Source organism: Suricata suricatta, chromosome 12 (assembly GCF_006229205.1).
Source record: "Suricata suricatta isolate VVHF042 chromosome 12, meerkat_22Aug2017_6uvM2_HiC, whole genome shotgun sequence".
Taxonomy (NCBI): Eukaryota; Metazoa; Chordata; class Mammalia; order Carnivora; family Herpestidae; genus Suricata; species Suricata suricatta.
The window spans coordinates 103,032,578-103,059,169 of record NC_043711.1 but is presented as its reverse complement, the minus strand read 5'-3'; the positions used below and the strand labels follow the sequence as shown (position 1 = coordinate 103,059,169).

The 26,592-nt window shown below is 57.8% G+C and overlaps 1 protein-coding gene across 1 annotated transcript in view; it reads right to left on the bottom strand.

The window, feature by feature from the left end:
* PHACTR3 (phosphatase and actin regulator 3) overlaps positions 1 to 26,592 on the bottom strand; it is a 198,889-nt gene that overhangs the window by 61,406 nt on the left and 110,891 nt on the right. Inside the window, exons 3-9 of the mRNA XM_029917984.1 lie at positions 26,448 to 26,549; positions 25,209 to 25,328; positions 23,099 to 23,290; positions 20,860 to 21,042; positions 11,469 to 11,681; positions 7,118 to 7,292; positions 6,168 to 6,415 (exon numbers count right to left, since the gene is read on the bottom strand). Of these exons, the coding sequence (XP_029773844.1) occupies positions 6,168 to 6,415; positions 7,118 to 7,292; positions 11,469 to 11,681; positions 20,860 to 21,042; positions 23,099 to 23,290; positions 25,209 to 25,328; positions 26,448 to 26,549 (1,233 nt within the window). The remainder of the gene's footprint in view (positions 1 to 6,167; positions 6,416 to 7,117; positions 7,293 to 11,468; positions 11,682 to 20,859; positions 21,043 to 23,098; positions 23,291 to 25,208; positions 25,329 to 26,447; positions 26,550 to 26,592) is intronic.

Here is a 26,592-nt window from a genome sequence, read left to right as displayed (position 1 = left end):
GTGGAGGAAGGGCAGAGAGAGAGGACGACACAGGATCCGAAGCAGGCTGCAGGCTCCGAGCTGTCAGCACAGAGCCAGACATGGGGCCTGAACTCACAAACTGCAGGATCATCACCTGAGCTGAAATTGGACACTTAACTGACCACGCAGGCGCCCCAAAGGGGGTCAATTCTCAACACATAACAGTTCTTAACTACACACCTAACATGTCAAACCACACAAGAAAAAACGGAATCATAAGGAGGCATAGATGAACACACAATCATAACAGAGACTCCAACACCCCTCTCGGAAGTGGGCAGATCCAGGAATGGAAAATCAGCAAGGATACAGTTGAACTCCACAGCACCATCGACCAACTGGTGTAAGTGACACCCAGAGACGACTTCACCCAACAAGAGTAGGATATACATTGTTCTCCTGCTCACATGGAACATTCACCAAGACACACTGCATTCTGGGCCATAAAACGCCCCCATCAACAGATATAAAAGAATACAAATCATATAATGCTGCTCTCAGACCACAGTGCAATTAAACCAGTAACCAGTTACGGAAAGGCACCTGGAAACCCCAATACCAATGGGGGTTTAACAACATGCTTCAAAACCACACAGGCACCAAAGAAGAAATCTCAAGAGAAATTTTAAAATATTTTGAACAAAATGAAAATGAAAACCCAACTTATCAAAATTTGTGAGATGCAGTACAAGCAGAGCTTAAAGGAAAATTTATAGCACTGAATGCAGCATGAATTGGAAAAGAAGAAAGATATAAAATCAATAACCTAAATGCCCACCTTAGGAAACTAGAAACAGACAAGCAAATTAAATCCAGAGTAAGCAGGAGGAGAGAGATGAGAATTAGAGCAGAAATCAGGGATGATCCAAACAGCAAATCAACAGAGGAAAATCAATGAAACCAAAAGCTGGTTCTTTGAAAAGGTCAATAAAATTGACCAAGATACCTAAGAAAAAAAGAGAGGCCACAAATTGCTAATATCAGAAATGAAAGAAGGGGCATTTGTAGAGACCCCCTGGACGTCACAAGGAGCAATACCACGGACAACTGCATGACCTCCATGAAATGGAACAATTCCTTCAAAGACAATCTGCTCAAAATCACAAGAACAAATAGATGATCTAAACAGGTTTATATTTATTCTTAATTATTTTGAGAAAGAGAGAGCAAGCAGAGAAGGGGCAGAGAGAGGAGGAGGCGCTATCCTAAGCAGGCTCGATGCTGTCAGTGCAGAGTCTCATGTGCGGCTTGAACTCACAAACCATGAGATCATGACCTGAGCTGAAGTCAAGAGTCAGACACTTAACCAACTGAGCCACCCAGGCGCCCCTGCGCAGGCTTATATTCATTAAAGAAACTGAGTCAATAACTAATAACCTTCCAAACAGAAAGGGCCAGGCTGAGACAGGTTCACTGGTGAATTCTACTTAGCTTTTAAGGAAGATATTACGCCAATTCCCTACAATCTCTTGCAGAGAACAGAGGCAGAGGACAGTAGGCTAACTCATTCTACGAGGCCAGCATTTCCCTAAAACCAAAACCAAAGATTTTATAAGAGAAAAACCACTACGGACCAAGATCTCTCATACACACAGGTGCAAAAATCCTCAACAATATATTAGGAACAATTATTTAAATTGTTAACTATTAAACATGCTAAATTTAAATGAAACATTAGAATTCTAAATTAATCTTAAGTAGCAAATTAGCTGGAACTGGACAGCCCACGCAGAAGAATGAACCTCGATACACACCTCACAACATCCACTAACTGAATCACAGACCTAAATGTAGAACTCCTAAGTATAAAACTCCTGGAGCATAATGTACGAAAACCTAAGCGATCTTGAGGATGACGATGTTTACTCAGATCCACTCCCCAAAGCATGATCCACGGCAGAATTAACGGACAAGCTAGACTCCATTAAAATTTAAAACTGCTACTCTATGAAAGACAATGTCAAGAGGATAAGACAAGCCACAGACTGAGAGAAAACATTTTCAAACATTAATCTGATAAGGGACTGCCATCCAAAATATAAAGAAACCCCTAAACCCAATGGTAAGAAAACAACCCGACTAAGAAATGGGTCCAAACCCTTGCCCCCCCATCAAAGGAGATGTGCAGGTGGCAAGTGGGCATATGGAAAGTCGCTCCACACCATCGGGCATCAGGGAAATGCAAACCAAAACAACGCAACAGCACCGCACACCTCTTAGGATGGCCCAGATCTGGAACCCTGACGCCTCCGGATGCCGGCAAGGACGTGGGGCCGCCGGAGCCCTCATTCGCTGCCTGTGGGAATGCGACGTGGCGCAGGGACTTGGGAACATGTTTTGTCAGGTTCTTACTAATCTAAACGTAGTCTTCCCACATGGGTCCAGCCATCTCACTCTTGGGTGTTCACCCAAAGGAGGTGAAAGCTGGTGTCCACACAAAATAACCGCATATGGCTTCTTAGAGCAGCTTACTTCGTAATTGCCAAAATGTGTAAGGAACCAAGACGTCCTTCAGCAGGTGACTGGGTAGACTGGGCGGCCAGACGATGGAAGATTATTTAGCACTAGACGATGGAAGATTATTTAGCACTGAAAAGATAGGAGCTACCAAGCCGTGAAGAGGCAAGGGGGGAACTTAGATGCACGTCACTAAGTGAAAGCAGCCAGCCTGAAAAGGCTACACATCATATGATTCCAACTCTAGGACACTCTTGAGAGGTTCAACTATGGAGATAATAAACGGATCGGTAGTGCGCAGCAGGGGTGGTGGGGAGGGATGAAAAGGGGAGCACGGGGGATTTTTGGAGAAGTGAAAATTCTCTGAATGACACTATTATGAGAGACACCAGTCACCACACATTTGTCTAAATGCCGAGAGTGAACACTTTGGGTGACGAGGGGTCAGTGTGGGTCTATCTGTTGTAACAAACACACCAGTCTGGGGAGTGAGGCTGGTCACGGGGAGGCTACGCAGGGTGGGGGAGGGGGCGGAGGGGGTGAAACGTGGAAGTCTCTGTAACTTTCTCCTAATTTTCTTGCGACTCTAAAGCTGCTCTTAAAAATTAAATCTTGGGGCACCTGGTGGCTGGGTCGGTTAAGCATCCGACGTCGGTTCAGGTCGTGATCTCGAGGTCTGTGAGTTCAAGCCCCGCATCGGGCTCTGTGCCGACAGCCTGCCAGCACGGAGCCCATTTGGGATCCTCTGTCCCCGCCCCCCTCCAGCTCATGCTCTCTCTCTCAAAAAATAAAAAACATTTAAAATATTAAAAGATTTAAATCTTAAAAATTCATCTTTGCAATCCAGAGAATGCTCCGGTGTCCTGTTTTCACCCAGCACCAGCTGCACACACTTGTGAGCGTCTCATGTGTGCACGCCGCAGCCTGGCAGGAAGCATGAGGCAGAATCACGCAGTCTGTCACGACCTCTCCGTGCTGACCAAGCCACGGACTGTGCCCTGCACGCAAGTCCAGCTGTCAGACTCAGGACAGCAGAGACCGTTTCCACTACAGCTCAACCAAGCGGGACAGTCACCCACTCTTCGAGCTCATTCACGAGGCAGCAACCTGCCTTGGTGGGGTCCCCACCTGCTCGAAGTGAAATTCTAACGTCTGTGCGTGTGATGGCACCTTGTTAGAGAATTCGGGTGGACACATCCGTGGACAGCTCACGGGAGACAGGACAGTGCCTCAAAGGTTCCGTCAACAGCACAGTAAATAGATAAATAACATCGCATTTTTTTGTGATTAACAAGTGACGAATCTACTTCTTGGTGCTTTTCGGCCTCAGCACCACAGAGACCGACAAACAACCTACCAACCTCGGGCGCAGGGCTCGAACCTGAGAGAAGCAAATAACAGATCCTTGCCCTGTTCTCCTATGAAGCAAAGCAAACCACCTTCATGCGTCTTTCCTACCATAATGTTCTCCCTAAAAGTAACATTTCTCGACTTTGTCTAGAACCAAATTAGGATTTTTTACCCTCCGAGTACTTCAGTTGAGAGGTTCATAAGTTTGAGGGAATTATGGACACACATAAGAATGTGTACGAGGAAAGAACCCATTTTCTACACGGGATTTCCAGGCTTCGGAGGCCCGGATTCTGTACCGGAGATGAGCACCCAGAGGCCGAATTTGCAGAAGACCAGGGTCTCCAGATGTTCCTGATGGCTCGCACAGCCCACACCAGGACGTCCTTAGGGTTGAGTAAGAGGCCCGACCAGGAGGCGGGACCACTGGTGCCCGTGGAGGAGGGGACGGCCCTCTCCCTGCTCTTAGGACCAGGCACTGTGTGGACCAGGGCGCCCACTATGTGCTAAGGGACACTGGCTCCGCCCCTCTTACAGACGGTGCTCACACACACGTTTATCACCAATAATCCGACAACTGGTAGATTTGTGGGGAACCAGGTAATAGATAGCTGAGGTAAGAGTGAAAAATTCCACTGCATCTGAGAGATGAAGGCAAGTTCACGATGTTGTCCTCAGAGCCGATGAAGAGGGCATTTGAGGGAATCGATGAGGAAATAGAGGCAGGCAGAGCTGCCCCCCACCCCCACCCCAGGACCGCAGGGGCGGGTCCCGTCTGAGGCAGGTGGTGGCCCTGCCCCAGGGCAGGGCGTGGGGTGACTCAGTAAGGACTGTGTTGTAACTTGAGGAGCTACTGGAAGGGGGGGGAACGGTGACCCCGGAAGATAGATGTCCGCTGTACCCGTGAATCCGACCTTATTTGGAAAAAGAGGCGATTTGTGTTTGTGGCTATAATTAAGGAGGTCAAATCGAGCTCAAGAACAATGACCCAGATCAATGACCCAGATGCGCTCTAAACCCACCGACTAGCTTCCGAGTAAGAAGAGGAGAGGGTGTGTCTGCGGCCATGTCACCTGAACACTCTGTCTTGTCTGAACCTGAACGCTAAGCGGGGTGGGCCCTGGTTAGTACTGGGACGGGAGAGAAGGACAGGACACGGGGCCAAGAGGAGGAAGTGAGGTGGCCACGGAGACGGAGCCTAGGTTGTCTGCTCTCGCCAGCCGTTCTCCGGTGTCTCCCGTGTGACCCCGTCCTGCCGGAGGCTGGCAGGTGTTTAAGGAAGAGGAGCCAGGCCCGGGAAAGGCTCTAGGCTCCTCGGACGTGTCCAGAGCCCTGTGGCCGGAGACTGGCTCCAAAGTCCACCTCTCCCCAGCTTCGCCGACCAGGGTAAGAAAGGCTCCCAAGTAGGCGAGGGGACAGGAAGGGGTGACAGCCAGGGCTGCCGTCTAATCCCGAGCTCCCAGTCCCCCTGGTCATGATGCCCTCTGCCCCCATCCCTTCAGTACCAGCCAGGACCACGGTCAATGCCAGCTCCTTCCCCATTTTCCACCCAAAACCCAAGGAAGAGGCAGCTTGCCGGGCTGGGTCCCTGGTGCCTCCACCCAGAGCTCTGCCCGCGGCAGCGACCTTCATCAGAGACGCTTCCGGGGAGAACAAAACCATTCATGTGAGAACAGTCACCCGTCTTCAGAGGCCTTCAGCACTGACCCCCCTCCAAGTGGTGGTCACTCAACACAGCCTGCAGGGCCCACAGGTGACCCTCCCTCTGCTTCCTGGCCTGGCCTGCACACCCTCTACCTTCCCCAGAGGGGCGGCCACGACACCCTGCCTCCCTGTGCCTGTGTCCCCAGGGTAGGACGGAGCAGTCGCTGTACCGGAGCACGCTGTGAGGACAGACATGAGGCCTTTGAGCCTGCGTTCCCGCACAAGCAGGTGTGGTCACACGGGTGCCATGTCCGGGATGGCCGCTGGGCCCCGTCCCCCTCCACCTCCCTCTTCCACCTCATTTCGCTTCCCTGGTAGCATTTTTCACTGTAGGTTCCCAGCCCTGGATGGCGGAGCTCCGCCTGCACGGCTTTCTGCCACGTGTTCTAAGCAGTGACGTTCTCGAAGTTACTGGTTGAGCCTCTTTTATGTGTTTTCAAAAACACACGAAAATCAATATGCAGTTACCAAAAAGAATACAGGTTCCGTCTGCATCTCCTACGCCCTGCCGCACAGCCCTGCTCGTCCTCGGGGGTGCGTCTCCCTTCCTCGGCCCCCACCCCTCCTCCTCGCAGGGGCAGAAGCGCCGCCGCAAACGGGCCCCGCCGACCCCGCCCTGCAGGGCCTCTCCTCACCAGAGATGATGGAGTCATTCAGCGCCTCTTCGTCCTGATACACCAGCAGGTCATCCTTGAGTTCGGAGTTCACGATCAAGTTCTCCTTGTTCTCCTCCGAGCCCTTGGCCGCCGTCCGCTTGCTCTCGGAGACGCCGTCAAAGCTCCAAGCCTCCTCCCTCTCCTTGGCCCGCTCCACGCTGGACGTTCTCGACAGGCGGACGTCCACCCGCTTCTTCGGGGACGCTTTGCCATCCCGTCCTTGAAAACTGAAGCGGAAGAGTGTGGTTATACGCTGCCCGCCCCACCCAGGGGCCCTGCAGCACCGACCTGGGGCTTCTGCCAACACTGCAAATTCCCCAAGTACACGCAGCTTCCCGCTTCTGAGCTGAATCACAGGATGCGCAGCCCCAGAGGGCACACCCGCCTCGCGTCCATGCCCGTGGCGGGCCTGCGATAAAGTCTGCCACGCTGAGTGCCCTCGGAGCCAGGACTTCCCGAGAACGGACATGTGCGGTGTTTCCGCCAAGCCACACGCGTGTCCCATTGCCTATCTGCTTTGCCTTCCGTTTGCCTCTCCTTCACAGCCTGCAGATGCAGGAGATGAAAAATAAGTGTGCAAGCTTCAGGAACAGACTTACGTGTACTACTGCCGAATGGAAACGCAAAGTCTGCAGAGGCTGGACAGCTACCTTTCTGCCACGGTGCTCCCACCCTAACTGGGATCCTCCCGGGGAAAATCAGGGGCTTTGTGGCCAGGCTCCCCCGGCGTCCACTCCCTGAACGTCCTCTCCCAGAATGTGGTAGCCAAGACTGGAGCCCGTGGCAAAGTGAAAAGGCAGTGCTCTTGTCTCAAACTTAAGAATTTCAAGACAGTGAGAGCCGTGCATGGAGCCCGGTCCAGGCGCACGACACGAGGCTGGCCTGGCTGGAGATCCAGGTACACGGGTCTCCTGACCAGCGCGGCTCACCTGTCCTGGCGATGCTTGGTGGCCAGCGCCCTGTGCAGCTCCTCAATGACGCGGCTGGGAGGCAGTGGCCGGTGGACAGTGGCGAGGTGTGGAGACCCCGTGGGCGTGGAGAGCTGTCCTCGGAGGGGAGGGTCAGTGCTCTTCCCGCCAGAGGCTTGGAAGAGTGCAGGCTGGCCTGGAGCACAAGAGGGACCAAGAGGAATGAAGACTCTGGGAGCAGGGAGGAAGGACTCGGCAGAAAGACATGAGCCCAAGAGCGGAGGGTGCTGCCCCCCAATCCCCAGCAGGGGACCCTGACATCCTGTTCCAGAAGCTGTGCCTGGTCCCCTGTCCCCAGAGCCAGATCCAGGGCTCACCTCTGTCCAGTTCCATCCACGGGACCCCCTGGCCCCAAGCCTGGGAGGGAGCTACAGACATCGGTGCCGATGCACCCCCTGCAAGGTCTCAGGCACAGAAAGCCTGACGCCCCTTTCCTCCCACTTGGAATGAATTACCTCATCGGGTCTGCCCTTCCCACCTGTCTTTGTGACTCTGGGCAGGGCCTGTGTCTCCCTTTATTCCCGCTGCATCCTCAGGCCTGTCACTCTACACGTGTGCAGAGGACATTCATTTATATGAAATGGTTTTGAAGATTCAGAACAGACTTGCTCAAGCCCAACCAGAGAAGGTGAGGCTTCTCTCTCTCCTAACAGATACTTCCGGGATGTGCACCCCAAGTCCCAGAGGGCGGCAGGGGCCAGGAGCAGCAGAAGGTGTGGGTTTGGTCAAGACACAAGTCTGGCCTCCAGCTGTAAGACTCCCCCCCCCGCAAGGGCAAGTCCCCTAAAGTCTCGAAGGCTCAGCCTTCTTATCTGTAAAATGGGCCAACAGCTCCCTGGTGAAACCCACAGGAGCCCGGCAGCTGGATTGGTGCCTGGCACCTGTTACGCGTTTATACACAGACTCGTGCCCAGATAGACTGGGGCGGGCTCCAGCTAGACAGACACAAGCCTCCTTTTCGGCCTCAGCAGGAAGACAGCGAGTGAGACAGAGACACAGAGAGACCCACACACACACACAGATCTCTAAACCACTCCGTAAAAAACAAAGCCGTTCCAGTGCAATCCTAGAACGTGGACAGCGTCAATAAAAGGAAGACCAGAAGGAAAGCTTGGGGTCACTGAGACACGTCCCTTAGCTGTGTTTACAAACACTGTCATCGTGGACGGGGCCAGGTACACACACAGCCCAGGCCTTGCCCTCGATGGGCCTCTAGGCTGCCAGGCGGAACCAAGAGAGGAAGGGCAGACAGAAAGCCAACTGGAAAATTGCAGGGAGAGCCGGCAGGTGGGCTGAGCAGAGCAGGGGAGCAGGTGGGCGGGGCCGCGGAGGTCAGGCGAGGCTTCTCAGCGGAGGGACCATCTGAGCCAATGTCCAAGGGTGAGACGGTGCCAGCCACGCACCATGTGGCCGGATGTGGGCAGAGCAGGGTGGGGGCGCCACCCGAGTGTGGCCCCCAGGCCCACCCCCAATTCTCTACACTCTGCCGGCTCACCCCCCGCCGGTAGTGCTCAGATGCCTGGAGTCCTCACCCCACACCTGCTGGGAAGGCATCACCGGTCCTGCTGTACAGATGGGGAAACTGAGGGACGCGGCTGGCCTGCGCTCACTCAGCTCGGAGCCTAGCAGGCTGGCCACACGCTGTCAATCACGGGTACACGGAACGAGGGCCCCCACTTGCTGCTCTGCAGAGCACTGCGCCTCGTCCGGCTGCCCAGGGCACCTCTTAGCACTCCCCTTTCTCAGATGAGAAACGGAGGCTCAGAAGCCACCCCCAGATTGTGCCTCCAGAGCACGACAGGGGCTGGGATTGGAACTTGGTGGCAGGATCCCGAGTGTGGTTGGCAGAGGCTGCGGGAGCCCCTTTATGGGGCTGCTGTGACCCGGGGGCGGGTGGGAGGGGGCAGATATGAAGGCTTTTCAAGAAAAGCCAGAAATTGGGATTACAGGTGAAAGGACATGTTTTTCACATATTAACATTTAGTGCTTAAATAGATTTTAATGTTTAAGCTATTGGCAACCTGTTAATAAAAACCTGAACACCACGCAGACCCAGCAAAGCAAGCCTGTGAGTGGGGCTGGGTTGGGGGGAGGGGAAGACAATTGCCTGACCTCTGCGGGGGGGGGCAGGGGGGTGCAGAAACCTGTCACATGCACACTTTCCCCCGGGTCCCGGGTAAGCACAGGCCAGGGGCCTTTCTCCTCCTCTGCTGCCACCTAGTGCCCATGCACTGAAGCAAACATTTCCCCCAAAAGAGAAGGAAAAAGGGAGAACAAAAAAGAAAAGGGAGTCACCAAAATGCGGTCTCAGTTGTTACAAGGAGACAGGCTGAAACCCCCCTCCCGGGCCCTCCGGCTCCTGACCCAGTTCCCTGGATTAATCCCCCGGATGTTCCAGAGTTCCTCCAAAGGGAGGGGAGGGTCCCGGAGCACCAGGCCCTGGAAATCCAGATTTCCAGCTGTGGGAACAAGCAGAGGAAACGTCATGCGGCCCGAGGTCTGCTCTCTCCCCAGCACCACGGAGACAGGACGTGGTGGGGCGACTGAGTTTTCAAGGGTCCAGAACCAATTATACACGCACCAGAAGAAAACATGGTGGGCGGTGCCTCATAGACGGACTTCCAAGCGTTTCAGGTCTCCACAGATGGAAAAGAAAATTCTCACAAGACAGCAACAAGATGCAACAGCGTGATTCTGCCTCAAAGCTTTGACTCTTATCTGTGTGGCCACATCCCGGGAAGACCACAGGCTCAGACTCACGCCAGGGAGGCAGGAACGGGCAGGCGGGGCTCAGGTCATCCATTTGCTTCCTCACAGTCTCAGCTGCATGCACTCGCTAAGCGCCTGCTGCATGCCAGCACTGGGCTTTGGTGGTGTCCTGGGTTGTTGCCACAGAACCTCACAAACTGGGTGGCTGACAACAGGACTTCATTCTCTCACAGTCCAGGAGGCCACAAGTCTGGACTCAAGGCGTCAGCACTGGATCCTGAGGGCTGAAAGACGCCAGGCAGCCCCCAGCTCTGCCAGCATCGCTGGGTGTGCAAACGGCTGCTTCAATCTCTGTCTTCGTCTCCACATCATCTCATGTGTCCTTTTGTGTCTCTTATAAGGATACGCTCATTGGATTTAGGGCCCCTCCCATGCCAGGATGATTTCACCTTGACCCTGATCTAATTACATCAGTGCAGACCCTCTTCCAAAGACCACAGCTCTGAGCTTCCGGGTGGGTGTGGATTTTAAGGGGCAGCATTCAGACCACTGTGCAAGGTGAGTACGTGGTAAGTGCCCCACGGCAAGGTGGCCCTGAAGGAGGGACAGAGACACACAGGCCCTGACCAGGGGAGGCTCGGGGAGGCAGGAGGAGCGGTATGGGGGTCACCAGCCTCAGGCCCAGAACTGGGTTCAAGTCTCCATTAGCTGTGAGACCTGGGAGACGTTGATGGAGTCCCAAGCCTCCGTGTCCTCAAGGTGCTGGCCTGGCAGTGGGAATGGGCGGTGCATCCCTGGGCCTCCTTGTGGCCCCACAAGCAGGAAGGAGCAGACTGTGAGTGGTGGTCAGGGGCTCCCAGCAGGTCTGTCCCGGTCCACTGTCCACGTCCGCTTCATGCCCGCTGCCCTCGGCAAGGATTTCCTTTTCAAAATAGTCACCTCACACCGAAGGGTCTGCTTTTTCCCCTGAGACCAGCAGTGTCTCCTGTTTTCAGCAGTGACCGGACAAGAAATACCCAGACTCTGAAAGTAAAGGTCTCAGCTTCCTGGGATTATCCAGCCAGTGCGGCCAAAGCTGGAGGAGCAGATGCCTTTTGGGGCCTCTGGCCAGCCATGCTCCCGTCTCTGATCGCCACCCTACGGTCCAGTGCTTATCCCTGTCTCTGCCTTTCAGGATAGAGCTCACGGGAAAGAGGTCATAGCAGAGGCCATGAGAGAGACTGAGCCATCAGGGAGAAGTAGGGACAGAGTAGGAAAGGATGGGGAGGAAGGGGAAGGGAGTAGGGGGAGAGAATATGAGATAGACACCTGAACATCCCAAGTCCCCATCCTGGGGGATGGCGACACCTTTTGCACTCAGGTTCTGGAAGATTCCTTTGCTGCTAACAGACTGCCTCACTGGCTTGAGGGAGCCCAGTGGTCTGCCCGTGACAGCCGCAGCTCATTGCTAAGAGCAGCCAGCCCTCCTGCCTCCAGCTCTGCTCGCCCAGAGCCCAGATTGCAAAAGCAAAGGCTGAGAACCATCCCGAAGCAGGCGCCCCTCACGACTGGTCGGAGGCAGGGATGTGTGAATGGAGGGAGAGAGAGATGCATGCGGACCCACCTGTGACATTTTTTGTAGGTTTGCAGCCTGCCTTGGGCGGTGGGGTGGGCAAGAGCGGGGGGCTGGGGAGCTGACCCACGGATCTCTCCAGGGCTCCGGGAGGGCTGTCCAGGGAGTCAGACCCAGCTAAGGCTTGAGGAGGCTCGTCCGTGGCGGGCGGGAGGCTGCCGGCGGCGTCCGCTTCTTCGCCTCTGGACGCTGACGGCATCTTGGCTGGTTCAAAGGTAAAACAGAGAGGTCAGAAGCCATGCTTCCTCTGGTGGGGGTGGACGTGAGCGAGGACAGGAAGGCAGCTCGGGCAGGGTGGGACCATTGGCAGGAGCAGGCACAGAGGGGCTGTTCCCCACACAGACCTGAGTTCCTGTGAGTTTAGAAGTCAATAGAACTATGGCAGGACAGGGGTGAGGGAAGAGTTCAAGAGCATGAGTAATTCTGTTCCTTTTCTCAGCCAACAGTTGGGGCCTGCGTTCTTGTTCCCACCTGACCTGGGGGTGGCCACAATCAGAAGCTCTGAATGAGACACACCTGGCTCCAGCGGCCTCCGCACTGTGATCCAGGTAAGTTACCCACACTCCAGTGCCCCCATTTACCCACCTGTGAGATCTGACGAACACCCAGAGCCCCTCCCAGGCTTGCCGCAAGGTTTAAACAGGAGGAAACAATGACGTGTGTGTCTGGCACCTGCAGAACTTCAAAGCAGCCACTGACTTTACAGTCTGGTTTAGCACCACTGGCCCCTGGCATGTAGCTCCAAGGAGTGGTTAGCAGGTGGGAAGTCCAAGCAGCACCCCTGTCCCCTCTCCTTCCTGCTGCCCCCTGAGCACCACCCTGACGCCCGTCCACCCCGCCTCCGTTTTCTCCCCATCCAGGAAGCCTTTTCACCTCTGCCTTCATCCAGCTCAAGTCCCACTGACCAGCAGCCACCACCCATCCCACCCCCACCACGTCCTCTGCCTCACTTTCATTTAGCTCCTTGGTGAGGCCTCTGCCCTCCACTTCCCACCCCGCCTGGCGCTGCAGGAGACAGACGGTGACACAGAAGCCCCGTGATGGCCACCTCAGGACGGCCACTGTCAGGGCCCCCAGCTCTGCCTCCAACCTGCCTCCAGTTTCTCACCTCCCTGCTCCCACGTGGCCTCACCTCCAGGGGAAACTGAGGCCGTCAGGGGTGGGGGTGCTGCTGTTAGCTGCCTGACCCCAGCACAACCCCATCTTCCTTCCTCCCTGATACCAGAGAGGTGGGTCCCCATGCGGGGACCAGAGAGGTGGGCCCCCATCCCCACGTGGGGACCCCAGCACACCCTGCCCTCTCAGAGCACGCCCCAGGTACCCAGCCTGGTGCAAGATGCCTGCTGGCATGGCTGCGGCTCATGTTTTACAACCCGCCGAGGAGGAAGATACAAACACCCCCGGGAACAGCCTGGCAGAGCTGCGCCCAGAGTCCCCACCCAGGGCTCCTCCATCCTCAGGAAAGGTTCCGGAGGCCCTAAGCGGCCAGGCGCTGTCTGTGGTGCTGAAAACACAGTGCTGGCCTGAATCCTGCCCTTTGAGAATTTCCACGGAAATTCTAGAAGCAGACGATGTGCATCCCATGGATCCTAGGTTGTTACCATTTCTGTTCTCTCATTGTCTGTGGCTGAATCCGTGGCCGTGACACTCTTGCGGCACAAGCCTGGGCCCTGCCATGTGCAAACGTGGACAAGACAGTTTCTCCCTCTGAGTCCCAGGGGTCTGGACAAGGTGGGCAGCATATGACCTGGACTCACAGGTTCCCGTAGCTGGGCTGCCAGGGGAAGGGTTAATAGGAAGACCAGGGAGTCCAGGTCAGGGTCCCCACGCCTACGTTGGCTGGGACAGGGCCACTTGATCTGTCTCAGCTGTCCTCAGAATCTCTCCATCATGTTCCTCTTTGGCTTCAGGCACCTGTTCCCCAGGTCCCTCCTGTCACACTGGCCACACATGCTCAGCCGCCTGCAGGCTCCACCGGGGGTGCCCAGGAAGACCCAGCCCTCAGTCCAGGACCCATTATTCAGTCCACAGCTCCAATTCTCTCATCTAATTTCCCATCTAGTCCTCCGGCTTCAGAATCCGTCCCTTCTTTCTGTCGACCCCTGACCTTCCCTCCTAGCTCCAGACTCATACATTATCACCCACTGTGACATCTCCATCTGGAGGTCAGAAAGGCAAAACAAAACATTCTCAAACCCATCTCATGATTTCCCAAGGGTAAGCCCTCCCCAGCTTTCCCCTTCCTTCAGATGCATTCACCTCTCAACCCATCTTACAAAGGTCCTTGAACAATTATGGGGTTTGGGCACCTTCCTAGGAGCCACAGACATGGCACTCAACCAGACAGATCCCCGCCCTCACCCAGGCTTCCTACACAGCTCATGGGCTGTGAGCTAGACTGGACACCCACTACCTTGCCCCCCATATGTAATCCACAGGTAAACCCTGTGTGCTTTTCTTCCAAAATATTTCTCAGCAACATCCACTTGTCCTCCCTATAAAAGCTTCCCTATCTCTACTTAAACCTCAGCAATGGCCTCCAGGCTCCTTCCTGTCCTGCCCCAAATCCACTCTCTGAATCAGGGGTTTTGTAAACTTTGTCTACAAAGGGTTCTGCAGCTCAGAGTATCCGTTGGTGCAGCAACCTCTAGAGGGCTGGCAATTCAAACAGGAAAACTTCCCTGCCGGTGCCTGAAGTGGATGCACGCATGCCCAGTGCTGCCCAGTACGAGTGTCTGAGACACTGGAAACATTTCCTCCCTGTCCATTTCAGTCACCAGCCAGGGGTGGCCAATGAGCAACTGACAAGTGGCCAGTGTGACTGGGAAGCGGGATTTTTTTATTTCATTTACTGTTCATTAATTGAAATAGCCATGAAGCTAATTGGTAACACTGGTGAGGACCGCTCTGGACTCCTGGGCGTCAGTGGTCCCAGCTCATACCCCCTCCACCGGAGGTTGCAGGGCAAGCTTCTGCCGGCTGCATAGAGGTCCCCCCTCCCCACCAGCCCAAGGTGGAATGTGGGTCCCCCACCTCTGTTCTGAGAGCCCTAGGACTCAACACACCAGCGGGTCTCACCAAAATCCCCTCCAGCATCTTCCCACAAAACTCATCCATGCCCGTCACATACTGACCTCTATGTCCCTGACCTGTATGGGGCTCCAACAGGCTGAGCAAGGGAGGCTCTAAGATCTTGTAGCCTAGATCTTCCTCTGAAGGTCCCATGAGTGTGCAGCTACCATTACAGTTTGGAATCTTATTGAAATTAAAACATGAACATCCATTAAAGTCTTAATGCTAGGTCAGAAAAAAAGATGGAGAAGGCAATGTCAGTTTCCCATGTTTCCCCATGTTTGAGATCCTTGCTTGGGGACTGTTCCTGGGCTCCCCTGGCCAGCAGAGGTCACTTCTCACCAACTGAACTCCCAGCCAAGCCCCCCATGTCACTGCAGAAACCACAGCGCTGGGCATAGCTGAGGAACAGACACAACTGAAACTCAACCACAGAGTCCTTTTTTCCATGCACAGGGACAGAGAGTAAATTTTTTAGGCTTTGCAGGACAAGTGGCAAACTCTAGAATATTATGTAGGTGCTTATGTAACAAGAGAAAAAGTTCTTTGCCCTTTGGGCTTGGAAACTGCCCAGGTGGTGGGCATGCTTTGAGCCCAGTTACCACCCCCTGGAGACCTTCCAAGACCAAGAGTGACCAGTGAGACAGGAGGGTCCTGGTGGGGCTGGGGGGCAGCTGCTGTGTGCAGTTTCATGGGACCCGAAACACCCGGCATGTCTCCGCTGGACCAGCTGGCCAAGGGCAAGGCAGCCGGCTGAGTCCCAGGGGCAGGACTAGCCTGGGCTCTGAGCAGCGCCGAAGCGCCCCTAGCAGTCAGGGAGGGGTGGACTCGGCTTGGCGTCTGAGTTTCCGGCGCCAGCACACGAGCATGCCACACAGACAGGGGGGCAGCTGGGTCCCACCCTTGCAGCCTGCCCCTCACCATCCCTCCTTCCTTCACAAACAGCCCACATTCCAGAGCATTCCAGAAGCACCTCTAGTTTGGATTGTAGAGTATTATGGGTTTGTTTTTTAAGTTTATTTTGAGAGACAGAGAGCACACGCAGAGGAAGGACAGAGAGAGAGAGTCCCAAGCAGGCTCTACGCCACCAGCAGAGTCCGATGTGGGGCTCAAACGCACAAACTGTGAGATCATGACCTGAGCCAAAATCAAGAGTCGGAGGCTTAACCGATGGAGCCACCCAGGCGCCCTGTCGAGTATCATGGCTAAAAGCACATCCGGGGATCAAACCCCAGCTTGACACTCATGGGCTCCGCGGCCTGAGATAGGCAGCAGTCTCTCCGGGCCTCTGCCTTCTCGTCTGAACAAATGGGGCTGTGAAGAAAACAGCGAGGGGCGCCCAGGGGGCCCAGTCGGTTGAGCATCCGGCTTCGGCTCGGGTCATGATCTCGTAGTTCTTGGGTTCGAGCCCCGTGTCGGGCCGTGCTGACAGCTCAGAGCCTGGAGCCTGCTTCAGATTCTGTGTCTCCCTCTCTCTCTGACCCTCCCCTGCTCACGCTGTCTCTGTCTCTCAAAAAACTTAAAAAAAAAAAAAAAAAGGGAGCGCCTGGGTGGCTCAGTCGGTTAAACCTCCGGCTTCGGCTCAGGTCAGATCTCACATTTGTGGGTTCGAGCCCCGCGTCAGGCTCTGTGCTGACAGCTCGGAGCCTGGAGCCTGCTTCCGGTTCTGTGTCTCCCTCTCTCTGCCCCTCCCCTGCTCATGCTGTCTCTCTTTCAAAAATAAATAAAACATTAAAAAAATTAAAACAAGAAAAAGAAAACACAGTAAACATAGTACAGGTTTACTGAGTGCCACTTTCATTTTTAATTCATGTGTTCTTGAGTAAGTCAGAGCAGGAGCACTGGACAGCCACCTGTCCCAAGTAAAGGTAAAACAGATCCTTCTGGGCTTCTTAGGGAATGCTAGGCCACTGGTATAGCACTACACCGTCCAAATGAAACCAGGAAAAACAAAATCACCCCAAATACAAGGGTCCAAAGTCAACCCAAATCACCAAACTCAAACTGAGGGTCAAAAAAACACAAACACACACACAAAAAACCCAGAAACAACAATGGCCAGGATCTTTGACAGCATCCTTTTCCTAAGAGCCCCGTGGCACTGGGACCCCCACCGCCCCCTCCACACACACAGCGGCAGGGCACAGGGAAGCAGCAGCCCCCCCTCAGGTGTTGCCACCTCACCAACGAGTGACATCCCTGCAGCCGGGAGCTTCTCGTCACAGGTGGACACGGCCCCTCCCTCGCCCCATCCCCCAGCCCCATTCGCAGGAAGTCTGCTTTCCGAGAGAAAGCAGCTAACCTGCCAGGACACAGTGACCAGCACGCACGTCCCCAGGGGGTCCCATTCTGGGCCCCTGGACATTTCCATGAACTTCTGGGGTCAAGAAGAGACCCGGGTGCAGGCTCGAGCGCTCCCCAGACGTCATGGCCGTCCAGAATCCAGCTTCCTCTGTCACTGATCGCAGCCCAGAGGGTCGGGCCCACACGCACGGGTCTCCCGCGGTGTGGAGGGGCGGGGCGCGGGGACAAGCCTAAGAGCTGAGCAGAGTCTGATGTCAGCCGGCCTCCCCCAGCGCTGCACCAGGCCCTGCAGACCCGGGCCCCATCGTGCTCCCCCTCCCCCCGGACACTCACGCCTTAACTACCGCAGCCCCACCCCCGCGGACGCTGGAAACCACGCCGAGAGCCGAACCCAGAGGGCAGTGGGTTTCTTCCTCTGCACACGCCTCTGATAACGTGCGATTCACAGAGTGGGCGCAGGAAGAGATTAGCAAGGAGTCGTTAAGGCCCAACAGGTGTAAGAACACGCCGTCATCTGTAATAAACGTTACGTGGTCTCCAGCTCTCTCGTTTGCCCTCTCTCTCAGGACGCCTCCTTGTGCTGCACTTGTGATGGGACCTGATAAAACCCACGGGGGGAGCTGAAACAAAGGAAGGGTGAGGGCCCGGGACGACGACGTGTCGGGAGGAGGGGCATCTGCGTCCAGACGGCAGCGGACGCTGGGGACTGAAACCGCAGAGAGCGAGGCCGCGGACAGGGGAGACCGCCACCTCCACCTGACGATAACGTGCCCGGGGCGGGTCAGCCCCTTGGCAGCACAGGGCGGGCTCCGGGGACCCGGCTCTTCGCCTGCACACAAGGGGCCGGGCAGGAGCGGACAGGCGGCCCCTCCAAGGAGGCGGCCCCTTGGCAGCCCCCGGGGGCTGTGGCTGCATGGGAACAGAGGCCCAGGGGACCCCAACGTTGAAGGTTTTCGTGAAAGCTCTGAATTTTTCAGTGCTGACTTGCAGTGACTTCAGCAGAGGGTCTCAGCTCTGCTAGACTGTAATCCGCCCCTCGCTGCAGGGCTGGGCTCAAGGCCAGGGCTCTCCACGCAGACCTGCGCTGCTGGTGCAGGACTCCAGGTCCCTGGTGGCAGCGCCCCCTCAAAGGCAAAGCCAGGAGGACCCACCACCCCAAACCCACGAGCTGAACGAGGCAGGGCCGCTGGGACGCCCGTGGGCAGCCGGACCCTGTGTTGAGGCCACACTCCCCAGAAGTTGCTTTTCTGTGATGACAAACACAACTGTGGCCAGGAGCAAACGCTTCCCCGAGCGCTCAGGGTGCATCTGGGCTGAATAGGGGACTCCTGCGGGTCATCTGGATGCAGCAACCCTGCGATGTGGTGCGGCATTGTCCTCACTGATAGTTGAGGACACAGGCTCAGAGAGGTTGAGTGACTTATTCACAGTCACACAGCTCAGCGAGGAGGTGAGGCCCGTCTCAGATCCAGGTTGGCCTGGCAATCACGTGGCTCTGAATTCCCTAATTCTGTATCCCTGGGTGAGCTAGAGACCTTGGGTATCTCCATTTCATCCTGAGGGAAAAGGCAACGGAAGCGCTAAAATCCTAGCGGCATTTCAGCTAAAACAAGCTAACGTATGTGCTCAGAACAGCATTGGGCACACACCCAGTGTCCTTTAGAGAGTCTGGACTTCCCCCTGTGTGCCTATACTTTGGTTTGCTGTGTTTTCTTTTACGTGAACTCACACTTTTCGTTTCAGCTGGTTTATTAGAAGAAAACTGCTATCACCACCCTGGGTGAGAAACCGCTCCACCTGTGCTGATGAAAATAAACCTCGCTGTTAACATGGTCTCTAGTTACTTGCCAGGTGCCACCTCTGGAAACTCCTCTTCTGGGGAACACAGGACCCACCCCAGGGGCACAGGACCCACCCCAGCGAGCCAGGACCCAACTTGGGGGACCCAGGACCCACGCCAGGGGCAGGAACAAGGAGTCCAGCCGAGGGGCGAGGCTGCATCTCGGGGGCCCCACACTGTGCAGGGACAGTGGTCTCACTCCCCAGGCCTGGCCCGCCCTGCAGCCCGGAGCTCCTCCCACAGTGCAAACCCCCTCTGGCTGAACCTCCACCCCTGCCCCCCCAGGGCTCCCCAGCCCCTCACTCTCCCTCGAACCCTGGCTCTGGCCACATGTGCAGACCTTCAGCTCTGCAGAAGTCCCCTGGTCTGTCCTGCTCCGTGGCCGACCACAGCCCCAGACTCCAGCCCGGGGGCTGCTTTTATACGTAAGGTTTGCTGGTGCCCGGCGCAGGGGTGCTTCTGCGGCTGCTGCGGGCTGCTCAGAGGCAGCGAGTGGTTTCACCAGGAACCTTCTGGCTCCACAAAGGCAACCGCAGTTAACTGGCCCCGTGCAGAGAAAGTTTGTGGACCCTGTTCTCTGTCTTTGCAAATGTCCTTCCCCATCCAGGATGCTCTTTTCCTTGCGCTGTCCCTGACCAACGCCTGTCCATCGCGAGGCTGCCCTGGCCCCCAGACTCCTTCCCCCACCGTTCTGGCAGACGAGACCCACGTACGTTCGCCGTTAGGACCAGACAGCTCATCCCATCCAGGAGCAAGTCCTTAACACGAATCTGTGGCCCCAACAAACCGACTGTGCTCCCAGGAATCCATCCCCAGAAAAAGAATGTAGAGAAAGCAAGTGCCCAAGGTTAGCAGGGTCCTCAACCGAGCAGGCAGAGCTGAGCGGCAGAAAGAACCTGCCAAGGAGAAGGGCCAGGCACCCGTAGGGGGCTGGGTGCAGCAACCTCGCACTGGGGAGACCCAGAGGCCTAGGCCAGGGCTCAGGTGGGGTCAGGCCAACCACGGCTTTGATGGAAGTCTGAGGTCTGAGGCCTGGGGCCACGGGGACACAGGCCTCTGCTGGGAGGGTCTCTGCAGGAGAGGCAGGGCTGTCCAAGGGCCACAGCCCTGCAGACCCCAAACGCCTATCACATCTTCAAGCTGGGGTACAACTGGGAGGCACGGCCACCCCCGGGAGGGCAGGCACGCCTCTTAGCAGGTGCCTGCCAACGTGGACCGGGGCGGCAACGGGAAGCCTAGGCGTGAGCCTGGTTTGGCAGCAGAGAACAGAGGCCCTCCTGGCTCCAAACCCACAGCAGCCGCGTCCACACGGCCTGGATTTCCCACCTGCCACGCTTGTAGAGACGGTTCAGCTCCCAACCCCCACACGGCACCGCACGTATTTACAGCCTGTAATTTTGGGAGGGGAGAAGCTCCTGGCCTGACGGCGAACTCCCTGAATATTCCGGTAAAAACGCTGACGGGTCGGAAGAGGGGGCAGACGCTTCCAGGCACCACGGCTCCTCGGTGGGCCTGTGTTTGCCTTCCTCTCCGGCTTCCCTTCCTCCCTGCCCGTCCACGGCGGCACCTGTCTGGTCAATGAAAACCGCCCCCACCGCGGCCCCCGCCGTTGTTGACCCCAAGACAGTAGGGCGGGATGGGGTGATTCAAACACCAACTGAGAACGTGTTTCCCACGTAACAGAGGCGGGAAGGGAGGCTTCGAGCACGCCCCTCGGTGAGGCGGTGAGGAGGGCCCTGCGCACACGGAACACGGCATCGGGCACCCGCACCGCCGTGGGCGGGCACTGGGCTCACTCTCTGTGGGGGACACAGCCACCCACTGAGGATGTGGGCCACCAGGAAGCTCCCTCCACCCCATCCCGCCCTACTGTCTTGGGGTCAACAAAGACGCTCCCTTGGAGAGAATTTTCCTGCTCAGAAGTTCCCAAAGGCACGTAAAGATGTCCTAGGGCTCGGGAAGGGACAGCAGAGAAAAACACTCCGGCGAGTTTACACCCAACCAGGCGGCAGAGTATGGGAGGGCCTGGAGCCGGAGCACGGCCGTGCCTCCAAGGACAGGACTGTCCCAGGGCTGCCGCCCAGGCCGGAGCCAGGGACCTCAGGGCCCACCCGGGCCGACGGCCAGCTTGGCAGCCATGCAGGCCTACATGCTTACAGCCGGTACCTGCATCGTCAGAAGGGGGGTCCGAGGGCAGCGGCGCGTCCAGGGAAGACGGGGCTGTCCCGGCGGCCGGCGGGCTCCCTGGCTGGGCTTCTTCGGACACCAGCATCTCCTGCTTGGGGGTGGACGGCTCGCTCTGTGCAGCTCGGGGGCCCCCGTCAGGACTGCACGCTTTGTTCTCAGCATCTGTAAGGAAACGCGGCTGTCAGTGGAGCCTATGCGTGTTCATCACCGCGCGAGGTGCCTTCCTGGGAGAGGCGGCATCCGGGCCGACGGCAGGGCCCCTACTGCGCTTCCCCACCTGCCCCCCGGAGGCCCTCTCCACATCCGGGCTCTGTCCCACGGGGAGCTCAGGGAAGCCTCCCTCCACCCGCATCCGCACCCCCGTGGGGCCCCTCCCCTGCTCCCACGCTGGCCTCCGCCCCGCAGCGAGCTCCTGGGGGCCTCGGCAGGTTTGATGCAGCGGTGCTTTCAAAACTGCTGGTGCGCTCCTGCAGCCAAGCCACTGCCAGGCCACACGGGGCAGCGGGCCAGGCCGAGTGGCAGACAGCGCACCCTGAGCAGAGGCCGGCCCAGACAGGACCACAGGCCCGGGCTGCCGTATGCCCTGATGTGCCGTAGGTGTCTACCACAGGACATTGTCACGGCTACTGGTAACCAATCCGTGTCCCCACCGGCCATTGCCCTATCGGGTCCCTGGTACGCAAACCTTCTCAGTCCCCCACAGCCCATCTGGGACTGGACCCACCCAGGGAGGTGGGAACAAACAAGTCGGGCCTCGTCCGTGGGCAGCTCACACTCCGAGACACTGTAGGCCCAGCACTGAGGGGGCACAGCAGGGGTCCCTACATCCAGACAGGTGGCCTTCTCAGAAAAATAACCCCAGGCTTGGGGCACCTGGACAGCTCAGTCAGTTAAGCATCTGACTCTTGATTTCAGCTCAGGTCACGATCTTGCAGTTCATGGGTTCAAGCCCCACATCGGACTCCGTGCTGATGGTGCTGAGCCTGCTTGGGATTCTCTCTTTCCCTCTCTGTGCCACTCTCCCACTCATTTTTTTTCTCTCTCAAAATAAATACACTTAAAATTTTTATTTGAAAAAATGACCCCAGGCCCCCCGTAGGGCTGGAAAACGGATCCAGCGTCTCCCCTTGGGTGGGGCTGGGCTGCTGGACGTGGAGGCGCTGGCCTTTGAAAACGAGGGGCTTCGTGCCCAGGTGTGTGACTGGTCCAGTCGCGTGGCCACCAGAGGGCAGGCCCAGGCTGGGGCACAGCCAGCTGATCACCGCACCCCCTCTGAGACGCAGCCCGTAGCCGGACGCAATGAACATCTGCACGGCCCCTCAGGTGTCACAGCTAGTTCAGGGAGGTCACCAGCGAGCAGAGCAACAGCGTGACCAGTAAATGTCCCTCCGTTGGGAGACCACATGGTAGAGACGCCAGCCTGGCTCGGGACACCTGCCGCCATCACCGTGGGGCGTGGGGTGCAAGGCTGATCCCAGGGTCAGGCTCCTTCGGCCTCGGCCACTCTCACTCCCCACCTGCTGCCCTTGTGTCCTCCACCAACGTCCCTGTCACCCCCAAAGTACCCCGGCTGGACAAGAGGCAGAAGGCCAGCCTACCCCTGCTCCCCATCCCACAGCAGACGTCTCTGGGCATCAGCTCCCTCGCCTCTGAGACGGGACAGCATCGCTATCCGGTTCGTGCCATCGCCTGGGATTGAATCCGTCCATCGACACAATGCGCCTGGCAAGGAGGAGACACTTCACGTGCGCTCGCGAGCACCGTTCCTGCCGCTGATGAGGTCTGACGGGGAAGGCTGAAGGCCGGGGCCCTCGTGCCCACGTGGCCACGAGGGCCACAGGCACGTCAGCAGGCCCCTCGCTAGACCCAGGACTTGGGCCTGGCACACGCACGTGACCCCAAAGGGACAGTCGAAGCCTCTGCCCATCGGGTCCCCCAGCTGCACAGCCCTCTCCCCAGGGAGGGGCAGAGAGGCCGGAAGTCCAGAGATCTGTGGCTGGGGTCTCATCTATGCAGCCAGGTCGCCTGCCCAGAGGTCCTAGACGAGGGGCCAGCAGCCTCTCCCAAAAGAGGAGACGGCTGATCTTTCAGACTCTGTGGGTCTCATGGCCTGTGCTGCATATATAGTTTCTAACTTTTACAAAAGCCCTTTAAGTTTACACACCACACCCAGCCCAGAGGCCTTGCAGAGACGGGTCCTGGGCCCGGCCTGACGCACACTTGCAGCGATGGTTTGCCGGCCCGCCCGAGCGCAGGCCAAGACCAGACGCCAGCCAGGAGCGCACGCCCGGGGGCAGGCAACGGCAGGAAGCTCGAGTGCAGAACTGTAGGCTCTCGGACGCTGTTCCGGGCTGGCGGACGCGTACTTGACACATGGTGGTGACGGTCTCTGCCACTAGCTTACTTGGTCCTTGGTGGCAGGGCGTGGAGGACAGCCAGCACTTCGCGGAAGGTGTGCCCTGCCGGAGACCCAGCACCGACGCTGCTAGACCACAGGCTCCGCAGGGGAGGCTGCGCCGCCGCTGACGGAGCCGGACACCCCTCCTTAGAAAGAGTGTGAACCGATGACCCTCCCCCAGTCATCACAACTACAATCAAGCGGTCAGAACTCCACGGTTGTACGGCCCAGAGGCCTGCAGCCCGGGCCGGCCAAGGCTCTGCTCACCTCAAACATGCGGACTCAGGGGTCCTCCCCCTGCGCCCCCAGCCCAGCGGACTTGTAGGACCTTTCCGGGCTGTGCTCAGAGCTCCGGTTCATAATCACACTCAATGAAGGGTTGCAGTTCCCAAAATAGCGCTGCTGGTTGGGCTGTTGCCTAGAAACGCCGGGGACCGGGGGGGTGGCTTGTCCCCTGTGCCTTGCTGCTCGGCCAGCCCTCCCTCCCGGCCCGCTCTCGCCTGGGGGCTGTGGAGGGGCGCACAGTGGGCCACCTGTGATACACGAGGCAGCCACAGCGACGGGGAACAGGCAGCAAACACGCACACGCTGTCCCCGGCTTCCCGCCACGTAGAAGCCAGACACACTGATTTGTCGCTGCCCGCCCCCCCCCCCAAGAAAGGAAAGCACGTGTCTCTCAGGTCACTGAACATGAGTGGCTCTTCCTTCCACCCAGTGGTGGCCCAGAGATTCAGTCAGGTATTGAAGCAAACGCCCAGGGCACACATGCGGACGGACGGAGGGAAGTCACTCGGGAGAAATGTGCAGGCTCCCGTGGGCTAGGGACGAGGTGGCGGGGGCCGGGATGCCCCTGAACCTCACCAGTCCCTGAGAAGTCGGAGGGGTGGGGCCAACGCAGGGACGACAGTGGGGGAAGGTCACCGCCCCCTCCCCACACCCCGCAGATCAGCAGACTTGCAGAAACAAGGAGGGGGTGGGTTGGACGACCTCAGAAAGCCACACAGTCGGAAAGGGACCCAGGCCCATCTCCTGGGGACCCCAGGGCGCTCTCCTGCAGGCCCCGCCCGGGGACTGGCCCACACGTCATGCTGCCCGCTCTCTGTGGGCAGACCCCCGGGTGACGGACACAGAGTGTGCCTGTGTGTGGCTTGGTCCTGACTGAAGAAGGCCCCGTGTGAGGTCTGAGGCAGCTCTGCGGGGTCTGTGACATGAGCCCGTGGTGGCCTCTCTGGGCCACTTGGTCACTGTCACCTGCTACCCACCACCCACGTACCTGCTGGGTGTGAAGCCCTGGGTACAGCTCGGCCACAGGGGGGCGCTCTGGCTGCAGACCAGCAACCTGGCTGGGAGCAGGTGGCGGCCTCTGAGTCCTTCACCCAAGCCCAGGAGGGGGACTCGCCCCCACGCTGACGCTAGACAGAAGCCATTGGAGGGGAGAAGGCTCAGTGCTCAGCCCCCGACCCAGAGCTGGGAGGGGGCACTCACATGCCTGCCAAGGGACCCAGAAGAGTGCTGGCCATCCCATTCCCAGGACTTAACGTCACCCCCCCATGGGAAAAGGCATCTTCTAAGCAAGTGCACGGCCCGAGCCCCAGTGCAGGGCGGTAGGCGCCCCAGGAACCTGTGCCACACCCCATCCAGGAGCCTGCCATCCCTGCCCCTCAGGAGATGCAGTACACACAGGGGAGAGTCCCCCTCCGCCCCCTGACCCCAGGCCGCCTCCCAGAGGCACCTGCTACCCTGACATGCCCCCCTCCGCTCCAGGCCCAGCAGGCTCCCTGCACACTGCCCCACCCATGCCCTGCGCTCCCGCGGTGCTCAGAAGTGTCTTTGTCACCCAGCCGCTCCCAGGGTGGGGGTCTCACGTTGTTGGGGGTGCAGGGACGATACAAGGCTCTGGCAGACGCAGTGCCCCCTCCACACTTCCTACCTGCCCGCGCCTCCCCCACCTTGTCCCTTCCACCGTGAGGCTCGCCGGGGCTGGAAGAAATGCCCCACTTCCCCCGCTCTCTCTGCTTCTCAGCCTCGGTGGGGCCAAAGCCGGAGGCAGCTGGGGCGGAAGCACAGGTGTGTGGGCCCTTCCCCGGGGCGTCTGACCTCAGAGCCCCGCCCCCCCGGGACTCTCACGCGCAGCTCACTCTGAGAACCAGCCTATCCTCCCGGCCCCCCCTGGGACCCCGTGCAGACAGGACCCCGGCCAGGTTGGGTCCGGGTCGTGTTCTCCGGGTGCTCACCCTGCTTCCTCTCTGCGGGGACCCCGTGCGCACCTGTGGTGTCACTTAAAAGCACAGTTTCGGCTGCTGAGGGAGCAGACCGTGTGTCGGACGCACCCTGGTCCCCGGTTCATAATCACTCAGCATGACAGGGTGTGATCTGCAAGGGAGGCTGGCAGACCACACACTGGGGGCCAGAGCCAGACCCCGCCTGCTCCATATGGCCCGTCCGTCCATCAGACAAAACCGCCTGACACTCAGAGCTGAGGAGAGGCAGACGGCTCTTCTGGGAGGCCCCCTCCGACCCTGCGCCCCCCCCCTCTATTCTCCTGACAGCAGTCAAACCCCCCTCTCTATTTACTTTTCATTCACCAGCGATCGTATTTGCTGTGATAGGGGATATCCGGGTCTTAAGTCTGTTTCCATTTTCCCTCCCCCTCCCCAAGATCCGAAGGAAGGTTTGCTGGAAATACATGCAAAACGCAGACCTTGGGGCTCTTCTGTCCCATCCACACGGACACAGTCCAGATTTCTATCGGCAGTGACATCCCCCCAAACCCAAGAGTCAGAACGTTCGACATCCGAACCCCGTGGGCTGGGCCCTGGCCTCTCCTCTTCCACACAAGTCAGATCGTCCGCTGTGAGCAATCCCCTGTGGGCTCCCACGAGGACGGGAGCATCTAAGTACTTTGCTCTTGGGGCCCCCGGAGGCTCCATCGATTGAGCATCTGCCTCTTGATTTCAGCTCAGGCCATGATCTCACGGTTAGTGGGATGGAGCATCCGGCCCGGAACGGACAGCACAGAACCTGCTGGGGATTCTCTCTCCCTTTCTCTCTCAAAATAAATAAATAAACGTAAAAAAATACTTCGCTCTTTGAAGCTGAAGAAGAGACAGGAGGTCAAAGACCACAGTGGGTTTGAGGGCGGCCGGGCCAGCCGGCGGGATCCCCTCACTCTCGGGGTCCCTTCCTGACCCTGACTCTGGGGCAAACACGCCACTGAGAGCCCAGCCAGGGGGCAGGCGCCTCATGGGAGCCTCTCCCGGAGGCCAGGCCCCTGCAAGCAGGAGGCACAAGCTTGCTCGGCACCGGAGCACTCC